Here is a 26252-nt window from a genome sequence, read left to right as displayed (position 1 = left end):
ATTACTTAATTGAAGGTACTTCTAAGAGACCTCGTCACATTTCTCTTTTCCATCCCCTTTATGGAGATGGGCATAGTATGGTGCTGGTAGTAAGAGTCAGTATCTGATAGATGTGTATTGAACTTTGAAGTGTGTAGCTTGTGACGCAAGTAGAGCTCTTAAAATGAAAATTTCCTTTAAAAACAGTTTTCGTTACACTTCATTGTCTATTGACAATTCACTGAACTTCCTATTTTGCAGCCTCTAAAGGGAAAAGAATTGTAAATGGTTGATGAATGTAACTATATACACCTTTATATATAAAATTGAATATGGTTTATGGATTCTTCACTAAAGAAATACCCACATTAGATTAGTAAATATTTGATATGGGGGGGTCCTGACATTTATTTTTGTGTTAATTGTAGGTAGAAATTGGGGTCATAATTATCGAGTCTCTGGATATCATTACCATTACTGTGCCACCTGCACTTCCTGCTGCGATGACAGCTGGTATTGTGTATGCCCAAAGAAGGCTGAAAAAAATTGGTATTTTCTGTATCAGTCCCCAAAGGATAAATATCTGTGGACAGCTGAATCTTGTTTGCTTTGATAAGGTTGGTTTCGTAGTCATTCTCAAAGCTTACTTTCATAGCTTTTAAATACTTAGATGAAGGTTTTCTGTATGTATTCTCTATCAACCAGTTTACACTCGTTTAGTGTTTTTCTAATGTTCCTCTTTTTCAACTTTCTTGGCATCGTTTTTATATATTCTCACTGCTTTTTTTTTTTTTTTTTGCTTTTTCAATTTTTAATACTTTGGATATTGCTTATTTGCCCAAATCTGCAGTTGTCTAATCATTCACATCCAGAATTATGCCTTATAGTAGTAGTAAAAATTGTGTGATCTTTTATGTTTTTAACAGAGTAAGCTCCGTACAGATAAATTTACTGGAATTGTATTGCTATTATGTATATATGTTTAGTTAAAGTTTGTTCTGTGATTTTATTAAATATGTTTCAAAATTATGAAGGTCACTGATTTTACGGTTTTATGGGAAAGCAACAAATAATGTACCTGTGTGAAATAGTCCTTGCCTCTTACAAAGGGTTTTCCTTTCCTCTGCTGAAATTAGTTTTCTTTAAAGTTCTATTTTGAGAATTACACATTGACCAAGAAACCTCCCATCAAGCTTTTCTTGGTAACTGATATGATAGGTATATGATTTTTGTGCATGTTCATTATTGACGGAAAAAAACATTTTGTTTTTTAAAAAAGTCATATTTTGGGGCACCTGGTTGGCTCAGTCGTCAGAGCGTGCGACTCTTGATCTCCAGGTTTGAGTTCGAGCCCCATGTTGGGCATACAGATTACTTAAAAAAAGATCATATCCCATGACTTCATTTCATATTTATCTGTTTGGAAAATTTCACTTATGCCTTTTTGGGAAACATTACTATTAAAATTTTTAAACAGTCATAAAAGTGGAGAAGATACAAGTATAAAAAGCCTTTATTTACCCATTACCCAGCTTTAACAGCTAATCAGCATTTTGTCAGTCTTACTTCATCTGTCCCCTCATTTTGAAGGTGGCAGCGTCATTCTTTCACCCAGTATACCTCAGTTTTATATCTAGAAGTTGTCAAAAAAAAAAATGACTGCAATACCATTATCTTACTCCACTTAACAAAATGAACTGTTCTTTGGTATTATCTGATATCCAGTTCTCATTCAGATTTCCTTGTCTTTCACAAAGTGTCTCAAAATTTTACAAATTTTTTTTTCTGTCAGAATCCAAATAATGATTGCAATGGTTATAATTAATCTGTAACAGTTGCTTTTCTTGCCCCTTATCCTGAATCATCTTACTGAAGAAACCAGGTCATTTACATCCTGGATGTAGCTGATTGCTTCCTCTTGGTGTCATTTAACTTGTTTTGTTCCTCTTCCCCTTTTGGCTTGCTCAGTCCTATTGTCTGCTTCCTAGGTAGGCCTTTATTGATTGATAGGTTGATTGGTGCATTGTTCTGTTTTTTTCATAATATAAGCGCATAAACATACAGTTCTAGACGTGTACTCCCCCTACCCGTCCAGAGGAACCGTACTGTAAGGAATGTTCTGCACTCTTTTGTTAACTTTAGTTATTTCCTGGTAGTTATTCTTTGTCAATATACAGAGATCTTACTAGTTTCCTTTGTTGACAGCTGTATTCTATTTTATTATGTATATGTAGTGTAACTTTTTGTGATTTCTGTTTTTGGAGGCACTATTCATACTTTGTCCATGTGTGCTTTTTTTTTTTTTTTTTAAAGACTGGGACTCTTACTGAAGATGGTTTAGATCTTTGGGGGATTCAACGAGTGGAAAATACACGGTAAATATTAAGCTAGGTTTGATTATTAGTTACTTCATATTAAGTATCTTAATATATGAAACATTCAAACATAAGGTAATATGAGAGCTGTGTACCCAACACCAAGATTAAACAGTTGACATTTTCCCACATTGGCTTCAAATCTCTTTTAGAAGATTTAAAATACGCAGATATTGCTTAAGTCTTAATCTGTCCCTATGCGATCGTTCTGAAGTTGTGTTCTATTATCTTTGCATGTTTTTATATTTTCTCTACGTATACATCTGTCTCTAAACAAGACCTATCTGTAAATAAACATACATGACTGATACACTGTACATGTATTTGCTGCTTTCTTTGCCTCTTTAACATTGTTTTCAAGATTCGTCCAGATTGGTATGTATAGATCTAATTTATTAATCTTAACTATTGTTTAATATTCCATGATAGGATTCAACCATAGTATCTGTTCTACGAAGGGGCAATTTCAGTGTTTTCTCCCTTTCCCCTTTCACAGCTAGTGCTGCAGTTGTAGTTCTTCTACACAACTGGTGAGCATGTGGTTGAGTTTCGATAAACCAGCTTTTTAAGGATGTCAGTGCTGGGTTATAGCACCTGCACGGCTGCAGGTTTAGTAGGGGCTGCCTGGTTCCTCTCTGGGTGATGCTGCTCACACTCTCCCTCAGTACGTGTGAGATCCTGTTGTTCCAGTCCTTGCCCAACTTGGTACTGTCAGACTTCTCATGATTGCCACATGGATAGACATAGAACGGTCTTACATTGTGCCTCTTTGCAGCTTCCTCAGTACTTAATAGGCTGATCTTATTTTCACCTTTTTGGAAGGATGGTCATTTAGCATTCTTCTGTGACACAATTTTTCTGTTGTGTTCTTAGTCTTTATCTTACTCATTTATTAGAAGTTCTTCGTATTTTGGGGTGGTAATCTTTTTCAGTACGATGAATTACAAAAGTATTCCAACTGTCTGTCTGGTCTTTTTACTTTTGTTTTTGTTGTCTTTTGACGGCTTAGTAGTTGTGTTTATGTCATTTGTCCCCCCTCAGAAGTCTGTGAGATTTAGGTTTGTAGTTGGAGAGAATATTGTTTGGTTCATGTAATTTCAAAGTTGTTACATCTTCTTGATAAATAGTGTGTCACATTGTGACTTTGTGACCTTATTTCTCCCTAATGCATTTTGCCTTCAATTCCCTTTCATCTTATATTTCTACAGCTTTCTTTGGTCTAATGTTTGCCTAGTGTGTCTTCTTTTCCATTGCTTTACTTTTTGATCTTGTGCCGTTGTGTTCACACTTGTAATTACAGATATATTGGAACTTATTTCTACAATTCCTCACCCTAGTTCACACACACATTTCCTCAAATTTCTCTCTCATATTTTTGCACATTTTCTCAGAATTTCTACATTTTAATCCTTTACTGCTTGTCCTAAATTAACGGTCTTATTTAGAGTCTATAAAGTTCATGGGTGTCTTTTCTGGGTTTCTAAAACCCCCCAGGAAACCATGGACCGTAGAGTGCTTTTTTGATTATCCCCCTCCCTTATTTATGTGGATCTGTTGGCACAGTATTTTATGATTAGGCCTTGGGTTTTATGCCATCTGCGTGCTGAGGTTTTCCTGAGTTCACGACTGTCTTTGCCAACCACTGCTGCTTCTGCCTCACTCCCCTGGACTGCACTGCCCTCTTCGGCAGCTGCGTTTGTTAGGGCTTCCTCCATTTTCACTTTTGAAGGACGGCGTAGCTCCATAGCTTTCCAGGGTGTCAGCTGTTCTCTCAGCGCTTTGATGGCGTGATTCCATTTCTCCCGACTCCTTTTCTTATTGTTGTTTTAAGAGTACTTCTTTATCCTTGATTTTTGCAGTCTCTTTTTATTTGTGTAGGACTCATTTGCTTTTTGATTCCAAAGATTCATGCTTTTCATAAATTCTGGAAAAATTGCAACTTTTCCCCCTATACCGTTATGACTTTTCTCCCATTCTTTGTTTTCTCCATCTGGGAATCCTGGCCATAGGTTAAACAAGAAAGTGCATTTGGTTCTTTCCAAGTCTGCCTCTCCTCCTTTCCCCCCGTGGTGTCTTGTTCTTTTTCTGAGTCTTTAATTTAAAAGTGCCCTTTTTTGCATTCTTTCTGATTGCTATTCTATTATCTCAAATTTATGGGATTCTAATTTTGTCTTTGTTGTGTCTGTTGAGCCATGGGAATGTTTCCCAGTGCATTTTTAAATTATGGACTTAGGCTTAGCAGGATTTTTCTGTGAAATTTCTTTGTGGCTGTGTGGGAGCTCCTCCCTGGAGAGTTTTGACTGTGCTTGGCCAAGAGTGGTATCCGTGGTGCCAGATGAGCTTTAATGTTACTTTCATAACCTGAGGATTTCTGGACCTGCAGTAGTGTGTATTCAAACCCAGATCCTATCCTGAGTGGTGTAGTGGTTCAGAGTTGAGGCCCTAAAGCCAGACCTGTGTTTGAATCCTTGCTCTGCCACTTAACGCACTGTGTAACCTTGGAAACTTACCTTCTGTTTCAGTTTCCTCATCTATAAGATGGGGACAGTAAAACATCTTCCTGTGGTGTGAGGAGAACATGTATCAGATATGTTTAAAGTTAAAAGAACAGCGCCTAGCACATAGTAAACATTGTACAGATGTTAACTATTTCCTTGAACTTTGGGTAGGGGGAGAAAGAAATAAGCTTATTCTTAGTTGTGCCTTTGGGTCTTAGGTAAATTATTTTTAGTATATTCTTTTTCCAGGATGCTCCATTCTTTTATGTAGTATATTCTTTTTCCAAGGATGCTCTTCAAGAGCACTGGCTATTTTTGGTGAAAGAGGTCATCTCGGTTTGAGCTCCCCACTTTGGCCAGGACTTCGTCTTCTGTTCCTGTGTGGGTATTAAAGCCTGGGGCTTTAGGGTACTGAGGTGGCTCCCTTCCCTTCTTCCTTCTTCCTCAGGCAGTCAGCATCACTCAGGTTCACACCTCCCTGGTTTTCCTTTCCTTCCATTTCTGGCACTTGAAAATTTCCTTTTCTTGATTATGAGCTCAGTTTCACATTGAAAAGATTATGTGTTACACATTCATTTTGTGTTTTTACAGAAGAGATTTTATGTATTCTTATCATATGCCTATAGGCAGGAGTTTTGATTATTATTTGTTATCTAGTTTTTTTTATATTGGTTTGTCTAGCATCGTTATTCAGAATCTTAGGTAATTTGGTATTTTAGTTATGTGTAATTTACATGGAAGAAAATGTTTTTGAATGCCAAAAACTATAGTGCAAATTAATACATGCAGAAATACAAACATTTCCATTTTTTAATTTAAAACTTGAGTATGTGTAGAATATTTATTGTCTTGGGATTTATGAATCTAATTCAGTGCATTTTCTATTTAGTTTCCTTTTGCCAGAAGAAAATGTTTGCAATGAGATATTGGTAAAGTCTCAGTTTGTTGCTTGTATGGCTACTTGTCATTCACTCACAAAGATTGAAGGAGTGCTTTCTGGGGATCCACTTGATTTGAAAATGTTTGAAGCCATTGGATGGGTAAGTTCAATATTTTACAGCACAAGTAACTTCAAGGAAAATAATAGTAAAAATTACCTTGCAGAAGGAGGTTGTTTCTGCTAGTTGTTTTGATGACAAGTCTATCTCGTACCGTTAAAGGAACTGTATAATTTCTAAAGATATGTCACTGGAAAAAGATTTATAATTCTGTAAAAAAGTGTCTGTTTTAGTTAAATTAACTCACTTTAAACACCTTTCATAGAGGATGACCTGCTCAGGCGCCTGCATTATGTTTATAACAGAAACCAGCTGTCACCAGCTCGAGTCAGTAGGATGATCTTCAGCAGTGACGTTGTTGAGCATAGGTGAAAAGTATAGCCCGCTCTGTGTCTTCAGTGTTCTTTTGTCTCCGTTTTCTACTTTCTGTATTTACACACACACATGTATACACACACAGGTTTATTTGTTTATAGCTTTCTATTTGTTGTTGATCATTTTAATTTGAGTGCTTGCTATGTTTTCTGGTTATCATTTCACAGCATTAAGTTCTTTTACAGATGGAATAATAAGTTTGTTTTTAACGTTCTCTTCTGGCTTCTGAATCGGTTATTTTCTCTGGGTCAGTTTTCTTTTTCCGTCCCTATACTTGGTCTTCCTTCATGCTTTTGGTTTTCATTATACATCTGGATGGTACTTCCATATTTAAGAATGAAGGTTTGATTTGATAATTCTGGGTAGCTGCAATCAGGTTTTTATTCTTGCCTGTAGTGTGTTAGTCTGTTTTCTTGAGATGTGTCTCCCCTGAGATGAAAGGCTGACCAAGGGGAGCTCACTGTGTGCTGAGGGTGAGGTCTCTTCAGCAGGCATGCCTCAGTCCAGAGTTGCAGAATTAGCCTTTTAGGTTGCTTTCCCCACCTGCTCCCACAGTGCTTCCCCGGGCAGAGCTGTGTTCTGGAGTGCTGACCCTCACATTAGCAGCCCTTCTTCCTCTCAGGTAGGTAGTTCATATCTCTGGACAGTGACCCCTGTTTTTTTTTGTTTTTTTGCTTAGCTCCACTATTCTGGCTATTAAGAAATGTACCTCTCCTGTATGTCCACTTGTGTTTTATTTTGGGCTACTGTTTATTTCATTGCTATATCCATCAATATGTTTCAATTTTCCTTTTATATTTATATTTGAAATCCTTCTCCTTTTTTTACTTTCTGTTTACTTCTATAGGTTTATAATTATTATTATTATTACTATTTGTATTTGGTTAATGTTTTGTCAGGGAGAGAGATGAATGGCCATCTTCTGATAGCCCAAAATAAATACTTGTCAAATTTAATTCCCAAAAAGCCTACAGAGAAAAATTTAAGAGTAAGGGAAAATAGGACTGATTGATCATCTTTAGATTTAGGGTTCTGTTTGCAGGTCTTAAAAAAAACAAAACAAACTGGCTTTATAATTAAGTTTGTATAATAGCATGCTTTGTTTACTCTGAGATGCCTTGATGTTTAATCTTACCCCACAGTATCAATGGAATATTTCCATGTAACCAGGCACTGCTGTTACGTGATGTGATGGATGCCATATAAGATACATCTCAATTTCAGAGATGTTAAACTTGTCTTAGAATTGTATCCAGTTGGCTAATTGGATACAGTTCCCTTCCCAATCATTTTCCCATTGATTGATTCCTTCGTTTTTAAGTCAAATTAGTTTATTATTTCTTGTATATGTGTATTTATTTATTTATTTATTTTTTAAAGATTTTATTTATTTATTTGACAGAGAGAGAGACAGCCAGCGAGAGAGGGAACACAAGCAGGGGGAGTGGGAGAGGAAGAAGCAGGCTCATAGTGGAGGAGCCTGATGTGGGGCTCGATCCCAGAACGCCGGGATCACGCCCTGAGCCGAAGGCAGATGCTTAACCGCTGTGCCACCCAGGCGCCCCTATATGTGTATTTAATACAGTTTTTGTTGGAATTATTTCACCAAAAATATGTTTTTAAATTAAATTTCAAGCATTTAGGGTAGTAGTATCTTAACCAGAAATGTTTAGTCTGAAACACTAAACTCAAATCTTTGTACCTTAGTGTGTGCTTGGTCCAGAGGTTCTACTTAACCATATCTGAGCTCCATGTACTTTTATTTTTTTATTTAAATCCAATTTACTTAACATGTAGGGGATTATTAGTTTCAGGGGTAGAATTTAGTGGTTCATCAGTTGCATATAACACCCAGTGCTGACTTATTTCGCTTAGCATAGTACCCCCTAGTTCCATCCACATCGTTGCAAATGGCAAGATTTCATTCTTTTTGAAGGCTGAATAATATTCTGTGGTGTGTGTGTGTGTGTGTGTACGTACGTACGTGTGTACACACATATATATACCACATCTTCTTGATCCATTCATCTGTCGATGGACATCTGGGCTCTTTCCATATTTTGGTTATTTGTGGACATTGCTGCTATAAACATCAGGGTGCATGTGCCCCTTGATTAACTGTTTTTTTATTCTTTGGATAAATACCCAGTAGGGCAATTGCTAGGTTGTAGGGTAGCTGTATTTTTAGTTTTTTTATGAACCTCCATACTGTTTTCCAGAGCAGCTGCACCAGTTTGCATTCCCACCAATAGTGTAAGAGGGTTCCCCTTTCTCTACATCCTCACTAACACGTGTTGTTTCCAGAGTTGTTAATTTTAGCCATTCTGACTGGTGTGAGGTGGTACCTCATTGTGGTTTTGATTTGTATTTCCCTGATGCCCAGTTGTGTCAAGCATTTTTTCATGTGTCAGCCATTTGTATCTTTGGAGAAATGTCTGTTCATGTCTTCTGCCCAGTTCTTGATTGAGTTTTTTTGTTTTTCGGGTGTTGAGTTTGGTGAGTTCTCTATAGATTTTGGATACTAGCCCTTTATCTGATATGTCATTTGCAGATATCTTCTCCCATTTCATAGGTTGCCTTTTAGTTTTGTTGATTGTTTCCTTTGCTGTGCAAAAGCCTTTTATCTTGATGAGTCCGAGTAGTTCATTTTTGCTTGCCTCTGAAGACGTGTCTAGCAAGAATTTACTGCAGCTGAGGTCAAAGAGGTTGCTGCCTGTGTTTTCCTCTAGGATTTTGATGGATTCCTCTTAAATTTAGGTCTTTCATCCATTTTGGATTTATTTTAGTGTATGGTGTAAGAAAGTGGTCCAGTTTCATTTTTCTGCACGTGGCTGTCCAGTTTTCCCAACACCATTTGTTGAAGAGATTGTCTTTTTTCCATTAGATGTTCTTTCGTGCTTTGTTAAAGATTAGTTGACCATAGAGTTGAGGGTCCATTTCTGGGTTCTCTATTCTGTTCCATTGATATATGTGTCTGTTTTTGTGCCAGTACCATACTGTCTTGATGATTACAGCTTTGGAATTGTGATGCCTCCCAACTTTGGTTTTCTTTTTCAACATTCCTTTGGCAATTTGTGGTCTTTTCTGGTTCCATACAAATCGTAGGATTGTTTGTTCCAGTAAAAAATGCTGGTGGTATTTTGATAGAGATTGCAGTGAGTGTGTAGATTGCTTTGGGTACTATAGAAATTTTAACAATATTTGTTCTTCCAGTCCATGAGCATGGAATGTTTTTCCATTTCTTTGTGTCTTCCTCAATTTCTTTCAAAAGTGTTCTGTAGTTTTCAGAATATAGATCTCTTAACTCTTTAGTTAGGTTTATTCCTAGGTATTTTATGGTTTTTGGTGCAGTTGTGAATAGGATCAATTCTTTGATTTCTTTTTCTGCTGCTTCATCGTTACTGTGTAGAAATGGACCATACTTCTGTGCTTTGATTTTCTGTCCTGCCACTTTGCTGAATTCCTGTATCAGTTCTAGCAATTGTTTTGCTGGAGTCTTTCGAGTTTTCTACATAGAGTATCATGTCGTCTGTGAAGAGTGAAAGTTTGGCTGCTTCTTTGCTGATCTGGATGCCTTTTATTTCTTTTTGTTGTCTGATTGCTGAGGCTAGGACTTCCAGTACTCCATTGTTTAGTAACAGTGGTGAGAGTGGACATCCTGTTGTGTTCCTGACCTTTGGGGAAAAGCACTGTTTTTCCTAGTTGTGGGTGGTATTAACTGTGGGTCTTTCGTATATGTCTTTTATGATGTAGAGGTATGTTCCATCTATCCCTACATTGTGGAGGGTTTTATCAAGAAAGGATGCTGTACTTTGTCAAATGCTTTTTCTGCATCAATGGAGAGGATCATATGGTTCTGATCTTTTCTTTTATTAATGTGTATCACGTTGATTGATTTGCAGATGTTAAACCATCCCTGCCCAGGAATAAATCCCACTTGATTGTGGTGAATAATCCTTTTAATGTACTCTTGAATCCTGTTGGTTAGGATCTTGGTGAGAATTTTTGCATCCATGTTCATCAGGGATATCGGTCCGTAATTGTCCTTTTTGTTGGGGTCTTTGTCTGGTTTTGGGATCCAGGTAATAGTGGCTTCATAGAACAAGTTTGGAAGTTTTCCTTCCATTTCTATTTTTTGGAACAGTTTTAGAAGAATAGGTATTAATTCTTCTTTAAATTTGTTCTTCTTTGAATTTGTTAGAATTCCCATCGGAAGCCATCTGGCCCTGGACTCTTGTTTGTTGGGAGATTTTTGATTACTGATCCAATTTCCTTGCTGGTTTTGGTTCTGTTCAGGTTTTCTTTTTCTTCCTGTTTAAGTTTTGGTAGTTTATATGTTTCTAGGAATTTATCCATTTCTTCTAGATTGCCTAATTGTTGGCATATAATTGCTCATAATATTCTCTTAAGATTGTTTGTATTTCTTTGGTGGTGGTTGTGCTCTCTCCTCTTTCATTCATGCTTTTATTTATTTGGGTCCTTTCTCTTTTCTTTTTGTTAAGTCTGGCTAGGGGTTTATCAATCTTGTTAATCCTTTTAAAGAACCAGCTCCTAGTTTTGTTGATCTGTTATGTTTTATTGATTTCTGGTCTCATCTTTATTATTTCTCTTCTCCTGGGGATTTAGCTGGATTTATTTGCTGTTCTTTTTCCGGCTCTTTCAGGTTGAGGTTAGTTTGTATATTTGAGACCTTTCTTATTTCTTGAGGAAGGCCTGTATTGCTCTATACGTCCCTTGGAGGCCCACCTTTGCTGCATCCCAAAGGTCTTGAACTGTTGTATTTTCATTTTCATTTGCTTCCGTGTAGTTTTTCTGTATTTTAGCTCTGGCCAGTGACTGGGATTCAAAACTCCCAAGTTTTAAAGGGCCTGGCAAGGTGCAGATCCACTCCCCTACCCCAGAGGAGAACCTCGAGGCGCACCTAGCAACATCCTGTCCCAGAAAAGCAGTCACACAGTTCACACATGGAGGCTAGAGTTTATTGTAACGCACAGCGAAAAGCTGCCACTCAGTCCACTTCTCTGTTCTGTCCCAGAAAAGCAGTCGCACAGAGGTCGAATCTGTTGTGGCAGGCAGTGAAAAGCAGCGGCCCGGTTAGCTGCACTCAGTGGTGTAGGTCTGTTGTGGCTCACAGTGAAAAGCGGCTACAAGGTTATCTGCCTTCTGCGCACACCTCTGTCCCTGCTGTTGAGTTCTGCTCAATGACTCCCAGCTGGCCTTTTGTCCTTGGAGAGGCAAAGTATGCTCTTCCAAGGGAGCAATCTCTCCCACATGTGACCCAGGGGATCTCCTTACCCTAGCTTATTGTGTGCTCTCTCCCACTCTCTCTCTCTTTCTGACTTTGCTCCTTGGAAAGGGTTCCCTTCCCTTCAGGGCCCCTTGGCTTTCCTTTCCCCCCTGTTCATGGCTCCAGACCTCGCATCTGCCACGTTCTCTCCTTCCAGCTATGCAGATTGTTTTCTTAATCCTCAGATCATATTCCTACTTGTTCAGAATAGTTGGATGTTGATCTGGCTGTGTTCGAGGGACGAGGCAAGCTCAGCGTCCCCTACTACTCCACCATCTCAACCCCTCCCCTGCACTCTATATATTTTGAATCCTTTCCTGGTAGCAGAAAAGAACCCCTGGGTGATAGACTGAACATTTTCGGTACTGCAAGAATCTTCTGCTTTTGCAGAGATAGTCTAAATCAGCAGGTTGTAGGAGCAAACTGAGACGTTTTTCTCTGTTTCTCTGGTTCTTATTCCGCTTCTAACCTCTGCTTCTCATCTTCCATGGGTTGCTAGGACTTTAACTAATTTTGTTTTTATTTTACTCTACTTATATTAATGATCTAGTAGTGCTCATTTATCCCTTGGGCCCTGACTTTTTTTTTTTTTTTACTGAAGATAGCCATAATGGTTTTTTTGTTTTGTTTTAAAGTAGAACCAGTGAATTGAATTTTATGAAGTAATGTGTTGGATATTTTCCTTTCAGATTCTGGAAGAAGCAACTGAAGAGGAAACAGCACTTCATAATCGAATTATGCCCACTGTGGTTCGTCCTGCAAAACAGCTGCTTCCTGAATCCACACCTGCAGGAAACCAAGAAATGGTGCGAAATCACATTAAGTTGGATAATACTGTTGACGCTCATATTTAATTCTCATTTTGAAATGTTGCTAGAAGATGAAATCACATGTCCTTTATTTAACTCTTATGCAGATATGAGTATTTTAACTGCATTTATCCGAAACTACACACCTGGTGTGTGGCAGGCAGTATTTGTGTAAAACATTAAGATTTAATTCTCATTACCATTACTTTTCCTTCCTATTTATTGAACAACTTAGTGCCTAGTGATTTAGATACTTGGTGATTAATCCTTTTAAATTGCACCAGTATTCTTAGGATTCAGTAAAAAGAATATGTGAAAGGCTTTATTTTTAGGTGAATTTCAAATTATGTTCCCCCTTAGTTTATTTAAATGCTTAATATGGTAACATTTTAGGATAGCAAAATATGTGAAAATATTCAAGGATATATTTTTATTAAATGAGAGGTGGTAGAGAAGCAGTCTTGAAACCTGACTTTGAAATAATCAAAGCTCCTTGCTATTTTGTAAGTAATGTTTTGTGGATGTATCAAGTTTTATTTTTTTTAAACTTGAGTATGTTAATGGACCTAATCTGTACTGTTTCTTTATTCTTTTTGCTTTGTTTTATGTTTAGGAGCTGTTTGAACTTCCAGTAAGTAAAGAATGTTTACTTGTTACTTAAGTATACTTGCTTTAGTTCTAAAAAAATAGTAAATGCTTTATGCATCTTTTGAAATCACATAGGCTATTTATGAGATAGGAATTGTTCGCCAGTTCCCATTTTCTTCTGCTTTGCAACGTATGAGTGTGGTTGCCAGGGTGCTAGGGGATAAGAAGATGGACGCCTACATGAAAGGAGCACCTGAGGTCATTGCCAGTCTCTGTAAACCTGAAACAGGTAAGGAAGCAACTAGGCTTTGAGTAGTGAAATTCTGCCATTTGCATGAGCTTATATTTGCAATTTTAACAATGACGTTTATTTTTTCCTTTTTAAAAGTTCCTGTCGATTTTGAAAAAGTTTTAGAAGATTACACTAAACAGGGCTTCCGTGTGATTGCTCTTGCACACAGAAAATTAGAGTCAAAACTGACATGGCATAAAGTACAGAATATTAGCAGGTAAGGTGGATGAATCGTTTTCCTACAGTTTACCCAATAATGTTTATGTTTATATAAGTCATATACAGCAGTTTACATGTCGTATTTATTAAATATTTATCAAATGTATGCAACCATACCCAATGCAATGTTATGTTTTGGGTGATTGAGATACAACTCTTCAGAACTCTTACCAGTTTGTTTGTTAAATATTTACTTAGTGCCTACTGTGTGTCAGGCATGTTTTAGGAATACAATTATGTTTTAAAATGTAAACATAATTGTCCTGTATTTTTTTTCCCCCAAATAATCTACTTGGTTTTGCCCAGTGGTTGAAACCAAGTATTATTTTGGTCAGAGTTTCACAATAACCAGTCATACCAATCCCCCCTTCCCAACTCCCAAAGGTCAGATGACATTGCCATCATCACATTTACTTTTCTCCAGTCTTCCTCTCTCCAATTGGTGTTCCACAGTGCCTCCAGAGAGCTCTGCTCTCATATCAGTCTCCTACCTAGAATTCTAATAAATGGCTTTCCATTATTTACCGGAAGAGTTCACCATCAGGAATATGCATCAGGAAAGAAACAAAACACATAACACTTAATTTGAAAAAAAGGGGAGAGTGATAGAAGCAGATAAGAATCAGAAAAAGGCATACAGGGACTCCTGGGTGGCTCAGTCAGTTAAGTGTCTGCCTTTGGCTCAGATCATGATCCCAGGACCCTGGGATCGAGCCCCGCGTCAGGCTCCCTGCTCAGCGGGAAGTTTGCTTCTCCCCCTCCCTCTGCTCCTCCCCCCTTGCTCATGCTCACTCTTGCTCTCTCTCTCAAATAAGTAAAATCTTTAAAAAAAAAGAAAGAAAGAAAGAAAGAAAGAAAAAGGCATACAAATGGCCAATTAACACATGAAAATGGTAGTACACTTTATTTAGTTCTTTGGGGAACTACAAAATAAAACCACAAGGAGACATCACTTCTCTCTTGAGGTTGGTGAAATTGAAAAGATTGATAATACCAAGTGTTAGTGAAGGCTTGAGAAAATGTTAACAGCATACTGTTACTATAGTGTTGTATAGTTCATAATGAACATGTGTAGTACCTATCAAAATTTAAACTGCTCCTACAATTTGACTCAGCAAGTGCAGTTCTAGGAGTCCAGCGTAAAGAGCTGTTTCTATGTGTTGTGCATAAGGTTCAGGTTTAAATAGTATCAATAGCATAATCAATAGGGTAGTGGCTAAATTAGGGACTATTAACACTTCTTTTAATTACAGCTTTTCCCACTATGCAAAAGTAGAGCGTTCCTGTGAAGCTGTTCATAAGCCAGAATGGCTTAAAGTGAAGAAACAGAAAACAGAAACCATTAATTGATGGAGAAAAAATTCTGAGTGTTTCCAGACCCCAAAAATAATCTCTCTTAAGCTCTGATACCTTAGGACACATCTCGCTAATGCAGGCACAAAGTAAATCAAGATAGAACAAGACGCTCACAGACACAGTTCAGACCTACGTGGCTTGATGCCGAGATGCTGGTTGTGATCCCCAGGGAAGGAGCTTGGGAATGCCACTCTCACTGCTTGGGGGTGCACTGCCTCTGAAATGGCTCGTGGCGGAACAAATGCTGAATGCTGTTTTTGCCTCTCACCTTTTTTTTCTCGAAAGTGAAAAATCTTCAGATTTCTTTGGGTTGGTGAAAACAAGTACTAATGTAGGTCTTCGTACAAGCGAAATGGCCTAATGCAAGCTTTTGAAAAGCGGGAGATACCTGTATTCCAGGCATGCTAAGTGTAAAGAGTTAGGGCAGTGTTGATAGTACAATCCTGTTTTTCTGAATGAGAACTAAAGGAGTGGAGTGGATAGCCCAATAGTTAAAAGGAAAAGCTATGTTAGGAATTCTGCCTATCCACACAGAATGTTTGGGGGATGTGGTTTAAGCTTGAACGTTTCAAAAAAAAAAAAAAAAAAAAAGCAGTAGCCAGATGATGTGACGGATGTGCATGGTTGGGAGGTACACGTGTAAAATACTGTGTTCGAATGCCTGTGAAGGGCACGTTAGGCTCTTCTCTCTCTACAGCTTTGTCTTTTGCCATTTTTCACCTTAAAGACTAACTACTGATTTGTCCGTATTTCTTGAACCTGTCCTATCCAGTCATCCTTCCGTGCCCTTGAAGAGGCTATTCCTTCTGCCCAGAATATCCTATCCCTGTCAACTTTCATCTCTTTTCTCTGCTGCCCTTCTTTTGCGTCTTTAAACCAAGACCTTGGCCATCTTTCCAGTCTATCTTTTAGGGGCAGGTTTTGACATTTCTCTTATAGCTTGAACCTTCATATCTTGAATATTGTATTGTTCATTCACTAGGGGACAAAATTTCCACGACCTATGTCATTCATTGGAAAGTTAGGAAGCCAGTAGCAGCCAGAAACTAGCAGGTCATGGGGAAACGGCTACAGTGCTTGGACCCCAGAGTTTCACATCAGTATAGCTTTGTTCCTTGAAATGCATTTTCAAACTTCAAGGCTTATTTCTCCTGTCACCACCAGCAGTGTCTGTCATTTGTATTGTTTCCTGTTGTTTAATACCTTTACCACCCATACTTATAAATTATATCTCAAAGATTGTTTAGGTTTTAGAGCTACGTACTTAAAGTGCCTTTATTGAATTTTGTCGAAAAACCACTTCTTATGGCAAGTCTGGAATTTTGGTCCCTAACCTCAAGTCTTCTTTCTTCATTGAAAAAAGTATTTCTGGGGCACCTGGGTGGTTCAGTTTGTTAAGTGTCGAACTCTTGATCTCAGTTGAGGTCCTGATCTCTCGATCATGAGTTCAAGCCTCGCATTGAGCACCTTGCTGGGTGTGGAGCCTACTTTAAAAAAAAAAAGGAAAAAAAATATTTCTGTGATATAATTTTGGTGGCTTGAGATTTCTTAAGAATGCAGCCATCTCCATGATGATGCTGAAGCGCACGCTAGTTTTGCATGCACATCTCTGTCTCTTTTTTTTAAGAGTATTTCTTTATTTGAGAGAGAGTGAGAGGGAGGAGGGGCAAGAGGGAGAGAATCTCAAGCAGGTTCCATACCAAGTGTGGGACTCGATCTCACAACCCCAAGATATGACTTGAGCCAAAATAAAGAGTCGGATGCTCAACCAACTGAGCCACTCAGGCCCCCTGCATGTATCTCTTTGTCGTCATATCTGTTTCCCCAAAAAGAGCACCTTGACGGTAGAGATCATGACTTTTCATCTTTGACCTCCCAATGACTAGTAGTACTACTTGGTGCAGAGTAGGTACTCAACTTTTGAAGGAATAGCATCTTGATAGCTATTGAATATTAATAACTATTTTTTAAAGGAAAAAAATTTTAAAAAGATTTTATTTGTTTATTTGACAGAGCGAGCACAAGTAAGAGGAGTAGCAGGCAGAGGGAGAGGGAGAAGCAGGCTCCTTGCTGAGCGGGGAGCCTGAAGCAGGGCTCAATCCCAGGACCCTGGGATCATGACCTGAGCCGAAGGCAGACGCTTAATGACTGAGCCACCCAAGTGCCCCGATTATTAATAAATATTGTAAGAGCCCTGTCTCTGTGACCCATGTAGATCTCATTGTCAGACTGCTAAATAGTTTTTGTATCACACTTTCAGGGTCAAGAATTTGATCAAGAGTCAGTCTAGAGGCGCCTGGGTGGCTCACTCCATTAAGCGTCTGCCTCCAGCTCAGGTCATGATCCTGGAGTCCGAGGATCAAGCCCCATATCGGGCTCCCCCCTCAGCGAGAGTCTGTTTCTCCCTCTGACCCTACCCCTTCTTGTGCTCCCTCTCTCTCTGTCTCTCTCAAATAAATAAAATCTTAAAAAGAATTTGATCGGGAGTCTTCTAAAATTCACCAAAGGCTTGATAATAATGAATCCAGTATTACTGTATTGAGTGTGCTTATGGTCACGTTTTCCTTTTCTCTTAACGTTTATGTTAGGGTATGTTGTATGGGGGGACAGTAAAGTATAGATTTGTTTATGCTTACTCATTTTGTGGGTAGAACACAAGATGAACATTCTTTAGTACTACAGGTGTTTAGTGTCTTACAAAGATAACACTCCCAAATTATCCTTATTTCTCACATTTCAAAGGGTAAAATTTTATTTCAAAATACACCTCTTGGGAATTATTTTTCCAGTGATAAATTTTTTTAGATATTAAACTCAAATACACACATTTATGGCTTATTCAGTATATAAAATGTTTCAATTTGTAATTTATGAGAATTTTAAATTGCTTTAGTAATATAAAGAGAATAGTATCTGTTCTCTGGACTAAACCATTGTCCGTTAAAATTTCTTTTTCTGCAGAGATGTCATTGAAAACAACATGGATTTTATGGGATTAATTGTAATGCAGAACAAATTGAAGCAAGAAACCCCTGCAGTACTTGAAGATTTGCATAAAGCCAACATTCGCACTGTCATGGTCACAGGTTAGACTTTATAAAAGGACACAGTAAAAATTGAATGTGACTCTTAAGAGTTCAGGTTATAGGATATTGTGGAATGATCAGTTAGTTATAAAAGCATGTAGTGGCTCCACCCTACCTTGCCCCATTTCAACTCAGAATGTTTTTTAAAGGTATAGATAACTTTGCAATACTCTTTTGAGGTCTAGCAAATTCTGCGTATAGAAATAGTAAAACAGTGAAGGGCATACTGTATAAATTTAGATTTTGCTTCTTTTTTTTTTGCCTCTCTTTAATCATATGTTTTTTATAGCAGTTATTGTATCTTGTGTAAGCTCTTTGTAGATATGTTTTCTCTACTAGAGCATAAGATTCTAGAGCAGAAGATTAAAAGAATGTTTTGTTCATTTTGGGGTCTTCTGCAATTTTTAGAACTGTGTCAGATGCCTAACAAATGATTAATAGATATTTGTTAGAATTACACTTTTATGTGTTAGAGTATGTTTATTATCATTGCCTGAATGCATACTAGTGAAAATAGCCATTATTTGATTGGTTTTTGATTTCTGATGACTATATCCAAATGGTTCTCCTGGTGGTGTTATATTGTTGATATTAGATAATTCCCATTCCTTAGCTGTGTGAAATTGTGGCAGCTCTAAGTACTTTTCTCTTAGTAAATAATCAGAATTAAGATAATCATTTTATGGCTCTTTTGTGTGTTCGCTAAGACTTATATGGAAAAGGCAGTTGACATTTTTTTGTTTCAGACCTTGAGATCCATCTAATAGCATACTTACCACTATGTAGCTCAGGAAATGAAATTTATTAGCATTCCAGCAGTTCATTGATTTTAATGATTCCTCCTTCAGAGTACTTTCCATCTCTTTCTCTTCCCCGTCTTTCCCTGCCATGACAGATTGTGGCCTGTGTCCCACGGGGGTCTGTCTGGTCACAGGAGGACACCGTTGGAAATAGTGTGTGGGAATTGGGGGAGGAAATCCTGTTGCCCTTTAGTTGTGGCAGTGGTGGACTTCCCAGACCTTTGCCGGCCTTTCACATATATTTATATTTTCTTGATCCTGTCCTGACAGGGCTTCTTTTCATTTCTCTCCTCCTCATGACTGAGAAGATGTCTGTCTTCTCTTCATATCTTCTAAACATTGTATTCTTGTTACCTTGCTATAGTGTTGCTTTTGTAATCCATTCCTTTTTTCCTGTGATATTAGGGATTCTTGTACAGACCACCAGTCACTCCCAAGTTATTTCAACAAGTATTGTGTGAGCACCTGCTTGGTGTGTATGTAGCACTGTGCCAGGTGTCGGGGGTACTACTAGTGCATGACTGAGAGAGATGCACAGTGTATCTGGCTTTACAAATTGTAGGTGAGAGTGGTCTATTTAGCATACGTGTGCTTGAATTATTTGAGGCTTCCTTTGAAAAGTATGTTTTGATTTTTGTTATTTTTAAGATCCAAGAGTAATACGGTACGTTGTCTTCATTTTGCCAAGCCCAGTCATGGGGTAATAGATATTCTTGATAAGTATTTATTGTTGAATACATTTATGTTTCCATCTTAATTGTAATGTATCTTCAATGTTTTGAAAATTAGGTGACAATATGTTGACTGCTGTTTCTGTGGCCAGAGACTGTGGAATGATACTACCTCAGGATAAAGTTATTATTGCTGAAGCATTACCTCCAAAGGATGGAAAAGTTGCCAAGATAAACTGGCATTATGCAGACACCCTAACACAGTGCAGTAATTCATCAGCAATTGACTCAGAGGTAATGTCAAGAAGAATTTTTCCTTTTGAAGCTTGCTTGTTTGAATTTAGTCTGAAACAATAAAAAGTGGTGCATTAAAACACAACACAACAGAAAATACATGAAAACAGACGCCTGGGCCATCTTCTCAGAGATTGATTCATTAGGACTAGGTAAGACCCAGGTACCTCAAATTGTGATATTTAGCCAAAGCTGAGAAAGCACCATTTTAGAGTATGAGAATCCCAGATGTTTGTCCTATTTTAATTTTTTAAAAAGATCTATTTATTTATTTGAGAGGAGAGAGAGTGTGTGAGAATGGGGGGAGGGGCAGAGGGAGAGAATCCCCAAGCAGACTCCCTGCTGAGCTAAGAACCTGACGCAGGGCTTGATCCCACGATCCAGGAGATCTGAACCGAAACCAAGAGTGGCCACTTAACGGACTGAGTCACCCAGGCACCCCTATTCTATCTTAAAAGTAATGATAAATGATGCAGGTGGTCCATAGTATTTATTAGTCTATGCATTATTTCAAACCGAAGCTGATATTTAGGTTTTTTTTTTTTTTAATAAGCAGTATAGGTAGATTACCTTAAAACTGAATTTCCTTTTACTTTTAATAAGTGTTAAACTTTCATTATTTTATGTAAAATATCAGATGGAAGAATTTAGTTTTAGATGAAATATATATATATATATATGTGAATTTTTTTAATAAAGATTTTATTTATTTATTTGACAAAGAGAGTACAAGCAGGGAAACGGCAGGCAGAGAGAGAGGGAGAAGCAGGCTCTCCCACTGAGAGGGAGCCCAGTGTGGGGCTCGATCCCAGGACCCTGGGATTATGACCAGAGCCGAAGGCAGACGCTTAACCAGCTGAGCCACCCAAGCGCCCCTAGATCAGATGTATTTAAGATAGGATTGTATTACTTGGTCTGGCTGCCTAAATATTGTTCTGAATGTCTCATGCACAGGCTATTCCAATTAAACTGGTCCATGATAGCTTAGAGGATCTTCAGGTGACTCGTTATCATTTTGCAATGAATGGAAAATCATTTTCAGTGATACTAGAACATTTTCAAGACCTTGCTCCTAAGGTTAGTGACTTGCGTTTGTGTATGTATGTGTTCACGTGAATATATTGCAAACAATATTTTAAAGAAATTCATATTTTTTCCAGTTGATGTTGCATGGCACTGTGTTTGCTCGTATGGCACCTGATCAGAAAACACAATTAATAGAAGCATTGCAAAATGTAGAGTAAGTATTGTTTTTTTTTATTTTTATGGATTTTAGTTTCATTTTCAAAACAAAAGTAACTAACATTTCATGTATAAAGAATTGTCACCTATCAGGTGAGAACTCTAAAGTGCCTTTTTAAAAGAGGCTCATGTGCTCATTTATTTAGCTCAAGTACAGTATCCACAATTCCTTTTCCAGATAATATCTGTAAGATAGAGTTCATTTACTCAGCTTGTAGAGGTGACGTCATAGTTTCTGTAAATAATTATGTTTAAGCTTTAGTCTTAAAAGCAGGTTACTAAAGACCATACAGGCCCAAGACCTTTGCTCTAAAGATTACGAAATTGAGATGCCAGATGATAAACTGATTTGCCCAGCTTGTGACAGAAACGGGACAGTAACCCAGGTCATTTGATTTGCAAGCTGGTGCTGTTTGCAAAGCGACATGCCTGTGGTCTTTGTGATAAGAAGATTCATTAGTTCCAGTGGGGAGGTCTCGGTTTGTTAGCTCTTCATAATAACATATTGGAGAAATCTTAAGTTAAATGTTGTTTGTTTTAAAAAAGTAATCAAAATCTTAACGTAAGTTTTGTTTCTCAGTTACTTTGTTGGGATGTGCGGTGATGGTGCAAATGATTGTGGTGTAAGTATGGTTTTTGTGATTTATAGTTCTTTCTTTAGCCTAAGTCAGACCATTTACAAAACTTAACCTCTTTTCTTCTTCAAACCATTAGGCTTTGAAGAGGGCACATGGAGGCATTTCGTTATCAGAGCTCGAGGCTTCAGTGGCATCTCCCTTTACCTCCAAAACTCCTAGTATTTCCTGTGTGCCAAACCTTATCAGGTAGCACAGATTGAAAGTTTTCCCATTATCTCTTTGTGGCGTGATCTAATAACATAGGAAAACAGTGTCATAGAAATTAATATGAATTTGTTGTAATGATATATTAGTATTTTCGACATCTAACTTCATTAGCAACAGGTTAGCTACTCTTCATCTCTTTCAGTTCTGCTTTGGTTTAGTTCTTTTGGTAGAAAATGCTTTGTTGTAGCTGTTGAGTGTTGACGTTCAGATGTCAAGATATAATTGTGATTTGGAAGAGGAGTTCAGAATGCCTTTATTCACATGTCAACATTTGTTTTCACAGGGAAGGCCGTGCTGCTTTAATGACTTCTTTCTGTGTGTTTAAATTTATGGCTTTGTACAGCATTATACAGTACTTCAGTGTTACTCTGCTATATTCCGTGAGTACCGACATTGCTTAAAGAGATGGTCCTTTTGTTAAGACATTTAAACCAAAAAATTGAGTATGTATGCGTCCGCTAATTATGGAACTTACATAACTAGCATCTATAAATTTTCCTTTAGTTTATTATATTTTGAGTAGGAGATTGAAAATCTCATTAATCTAGAATAGCATTTTCTTCAAGGCTGACAACTGTGGCTAAAGCCTTGTGAATAAAAGGTGATTGTATTCTTTTTTTTTTTTTTTTTTTTTTTTTTTTTGCCTTTAGTACAGATTAGGCACCTTAGAACTCTTCAAAATGTCAAGCTGTGACATATTTCACATTTGTAGTTAACTCTGCTATACATTTACAGAAAAAGGCCAGAATGAGAAAGATGTTTCAGCAGTAGTTTATAGGACTTTATGCATTTGGAGAAAAAGTATAAACAGTGATGCCCATAGGTACTCCATCAGATTTAATAATTGAAGTGTTCTCACTTAGAGTTTTCTCAAAACAAACAGTAGTGACACCCCAGGGAGTTTTTGTGAAGCCATCCCTCTCTACCATTTGTAGACAGGGTCAGGAGGGACGGTGTTAGATGGTATTAGGAAGCTTCGAGATACTAATTTCCAGGAGTGTTGAATGTTGTGAGTAAAATTTGTGTTTTCTTTTTGCCACAAAACTTAAAAGATTTTTACTGAATGAATTTTTAGGAGATGCCTTTTGTATTAATAAATTGAATCTTTGCAAATATATATTTCACTAATATCAAAGGCAAATGTATTTTAATTTTTAAGCAGGTTCAGATGTCACTTTGAAGTTTCATTATTGGTGGGGGTGGTGTGGAGTGGGGAGACTAAAACCAAGGAGGAAAAATCTAAAGCCAGGGGAAAATGGTACAAAAATAGTTTCTGAAAACTAATTATTTTTTAAAAATTACTTCTGTAGATCCTAAGTAACCTAGGAGACTTCCAGTTTCTCTTCATTGATCTGGCAATCATTTTGGTAGTGGTATTTACAAGTGAGTAAATTGCTTTATTATTGATTTAAAAGCATATAAAATTCTGATGTAACTCATTGAACTTTGGTAAAGTTATATCAGTAACTATAATACAGTGGATACTTCTTCAGATTTCCTGTAAATACATTCTTTCATTACCAGTTGTTTTTATTTGCCTTAGTTGTTTTATTGTTCTTTCTCCATCTTTTTCTCCCACTGAGCAGAGAGCCCAATGCGGGGCTCCATCCCAGGATCCTGGGATCATGACCTGAGCTGAAGGCAGACGCCTAACCAACTAAGCCACCCATGCACGTGCCCCACTTTAGTCTTTTTATTTTATTTATTTTTTTAAAGATTTTATTTATTTATTTGACAGAGAGAGACAGCCAGCGAGAGAGGGAACACAAGCAGGGGGAGTGGGAGAGGAAGAAGTAGGCTCCTAGCAGAGGAGCCTGGTGTGGGGCTCAATCCCAGAATGCCGGGATCACGCCCTGAGCTGAAGGCAGACGCTTAACGACTGAGCCACCCAGGTGCCCCCTCACTTTAGTCTTTTTAAATCCAGAATATTACATCAGCCTTTTTGGGGGGCATCTTGATGTTGACATTTATGAGAGAAGAGAAACCAACTATATGGATTTGTCTCGTCGACGTAGTCTCATTAGACTCAGGCTATGAATTCTTGGCAGGAATATGGCAGAGTGATACCATGTTCTAGGTAGAGTATATGAGGAGACAGAAGATATTGGTTTATTTTACTCTTGGTGATTGTATCAAAATAAATAATGATGTAATGAGATATGACCCGTTTAATCAAATAAAAATTCACAAGTCCATATTAGAAGTAGGGAGAGAAGAGAAAGTTCTTCCTTAGAGTAAAAGGCAAACTAATAAATATAGAAGGAATGATGGGCTTAGACCATGGAAAGACTCTGATCTGATTGACCTTTTAGGCCAGATACTTCTTTTCTCTGCATTAGAGGATGCTTACAGCGTCTCTGGTCTTTACCTGCTAGATGCCAGTAACACGCCCCTGGTTTTGACAACCAAAAATATCTCAAGACATTGCCAGATGTTCTCTGCAGGGCGAAATCATGTTGGTTGAGAACCAGTGAGTTAGTCTTTAGGGGATACGAAAACTAGTGAGTGAAAGTTTAATGAGGAATAGGATTTTTACTATCTTTTTATAAATTTATTACAAAGAGAAAAGCAGAAATGTTATAGTAGAGAAACTTGGTGGACATCACCTTAATAAGTGATCAAAGCCTTTTTTGGTTACTGTTTATATAGCTTTCAACCTTTCTTAATGTCTTCTTTGTGTGTGTGTCTTAATGTCTTCATAAGAGGAAGAAATAAGTTATTTTTACTATAGCTTTTCAATTAAAGATTCAGAAATAAATTCTTAGACATATAAGAATGGTAATTAATGTTATAGTTTATATGTTTATGTTTAGTATTCTTTTTACTTGTACTAGTATTTCTCTGAAATTCAGTAGGCTAATGTAAAAGTACTTGTGAGGCACTTTTGAAAAAGCCTAAATTATTTACTTTTACAGGTGACTTAAATATGTATGACATCTGGCTTGGGTTTTGGACATTTTTTGTATTAAAGATTTGTTAGACAAAAACGAATATAAGTTCCTAAATGAATCTGATTATGTATTATATAGCAACTAATTTAGATAAAAACTTCTCCTCTTTTTCCTCCTCAATATAGTGAGTTTAAATCCTGCCTGGAAGGAACTTGTGGCACAAAGACCACCTTCAGGTCTTATATCTGGAGCCCTTCTGTTCTCCGTTTTGTCTCAGATCATCATCTGCATTGGATTTCAATCTTTGGGGTTTTTTTGGGTCAAGCAGCAACCTTGGTATGAAGTATGGCACCCACAATCGGAGTAAGTTGGTCAATCCATTTTAAAAATCTTTGTGAAATGTGTGTAACATGTATGCATAGTAAAAATAAGTTTTAGAATTTATATAAACGTTTGCAGGCAGCTTGACAATTAAATTATTTGGCCTATATTTGACTTTATATCATGGTAACTCCTTTTATTTTTAGAAAGATGGTCAGGCAAGGTTCTCTATATAATCATTACCAAGGTGGGGATATCGGACCAATTTCTTAATTAGCTACTGAGCCTTGCTTTCCTTATCTGTAAAATGAGAAAGTTGAAATTAATCAATAGTCTCTTCTAATGTTTGTGCGTCTTAACTTTTCTACCCCAAATTTAGGAAATGACATTTTAAAACCTAAAAAAACTTGTAAAACACTAAGTGCTTCTCGTATTTATGGGTAGAATGTTCTATCAGTCACAGATTATGATAACATCAGTTTAATTAGTTAAACATGTAAGCTGGAGTGCCTGGGTGGCTCAGTCAGTTAAGCATCTGACTCTTGATCTCAGCTTAGGTCTTGATATCAGGGTCACAAATTCAAGCCCCACAGTGGGATCCATGTTAGGTGTGGAGCCTACTTAAATTAAAAAAAAAAAAAAAAAAAACAGCAAAAAACATGTAAGCTAGTCACTGAGGTAATTTTGTAGAATTATATTTTTAGATGCAAACATTAATTTATAGTTGGCTTAACGAAGGGAACAAGTTGTCTTTTAAAGTTTTAGGAAACTGAGAAATTTAACATTAATGTTTGCTTATATGTACATATAAACACTGCACATGCAAAGGAATAGATGGCATTGTTCTGGAGCAGCTTTCCAGAATTCATTTGTAGCAGATTAACATTTTGTTACTACTTGCCTGTGCTTATGTAGTTAATGTTTTAGTGATGGGTGTGATATGTTTGACAGTTCTGCCCACCCGGAAGTAGGGCTGAGAGAACACCATCGCCAGAGCATAGTGAAGGCATCTCAGTGCTAAGTGCTTTGCCAGGCATTTGCACGAGTCATCCTACTCATTCCCCACAGAAACCCTGTGATGGTGCAGGTGGTGTCCACCCTCACAGGTCAAGAAATGGAGGCTTGAAATTGAATAGTATTTCCTCAGTTAAGCTAAAAAGTGGTAGAGCTAGAGTCACACCTAAGGTCTGTGAACCTTTACTATATTCAAATTACTCCCAAAATTTAGTTTCTTTTTTTTTTTTAATTTTAATTCTAGTATAGTCAACATATAGTGTTATATTAGTTTCATCCCCAAGTTTAAAAAGTAAGAGGGGCCTGTTAAAT

The 26252-nt window shown here is 37.4% G+C and overlaps 1 protein-coding gene across 7 annotated transcripts in view; it reads left to right on the top strand.

Annotated features, from left to right (window-relative positions):
- ATP13A3 (ATPase 13A3) overlaps window positions 1-26252 on the top strand; it is an 87440-nt gene that overhangs the window by 39726 nt on the left and 21462 nt on the right. For all 7 annotated transcript variants that reach the window (XM_048214968.2, XM_026496284.4, XM_044383203.3 and 4 more), the window contains 16 exons: window positions 408-596; window positions 2293-2354; window positions 5742-5892; window positions 12202-12318; window positions 12935-12952; window positions 13045-13198; window positions 13298-13418; window positions 17738-17862; window positions 19452-19627; window positions 20582-20704; window positions 20788-20867; window positions 21450-21492; window positions 21584-21693; window positions 21998-22094; window positions 23025-23097; window positions 24791-24968. In XM_048214968.2, coding sequence (XP_048070925.1) covers window positions 408-596; window positions 2293-2354; window positions 5742-5892; window positions 12202-12318; window positions 12935-12952; window positions 13045-13198; window positions 13298-13418; window positions 17738-17862; window positions 19452-19627; window positions 20582-20704; window positions 20788-20867; window positions 21450-21492; window positions 21584-21693; window positions 21998-22094; window positions 23025-23097; window positions 24791-24968 — 1817 coding nt within the window. The remainder of the gene's footprint in view (window positions 1-407; window positions 597-2292; window positions 2355-5741; window positions 5893-12201; window positions 12319-12934; window positions 12953-13044; window positions 13199-13297; window positions 13419-17737; window positions 17863-19451; window positions 19628-20581; window positions 20705-20787; window positions 20868-21449; window positions 21493-21583; window positions 21694-21997; window positions 22095-23024; window positions 23098-24790; window positions 24969-26252) is intronic.

The sequence above is a fragment of the Ursus arctos genome, unplaced genomic scaffold, assembly GCF_023065955.2.
Source record: "Ursus arctos isolate Adak ecotype North America unplaced genomic scaffold, UrsArc2.0 scaffold_4, whole genome shotgun sequence".
Taxonomy (NCBI): domain Eukaryota; kingdom Metazoa; phylum Chordata; class Mammalia; order Carnivora; family Ursidae; genus Ursus; species Ursus arctos.
The sequence above is the reverse complement of the archived record's forward strand: the minus strand, read 5'-3'. Positions and strand labels throughout refer to the sequence as shown.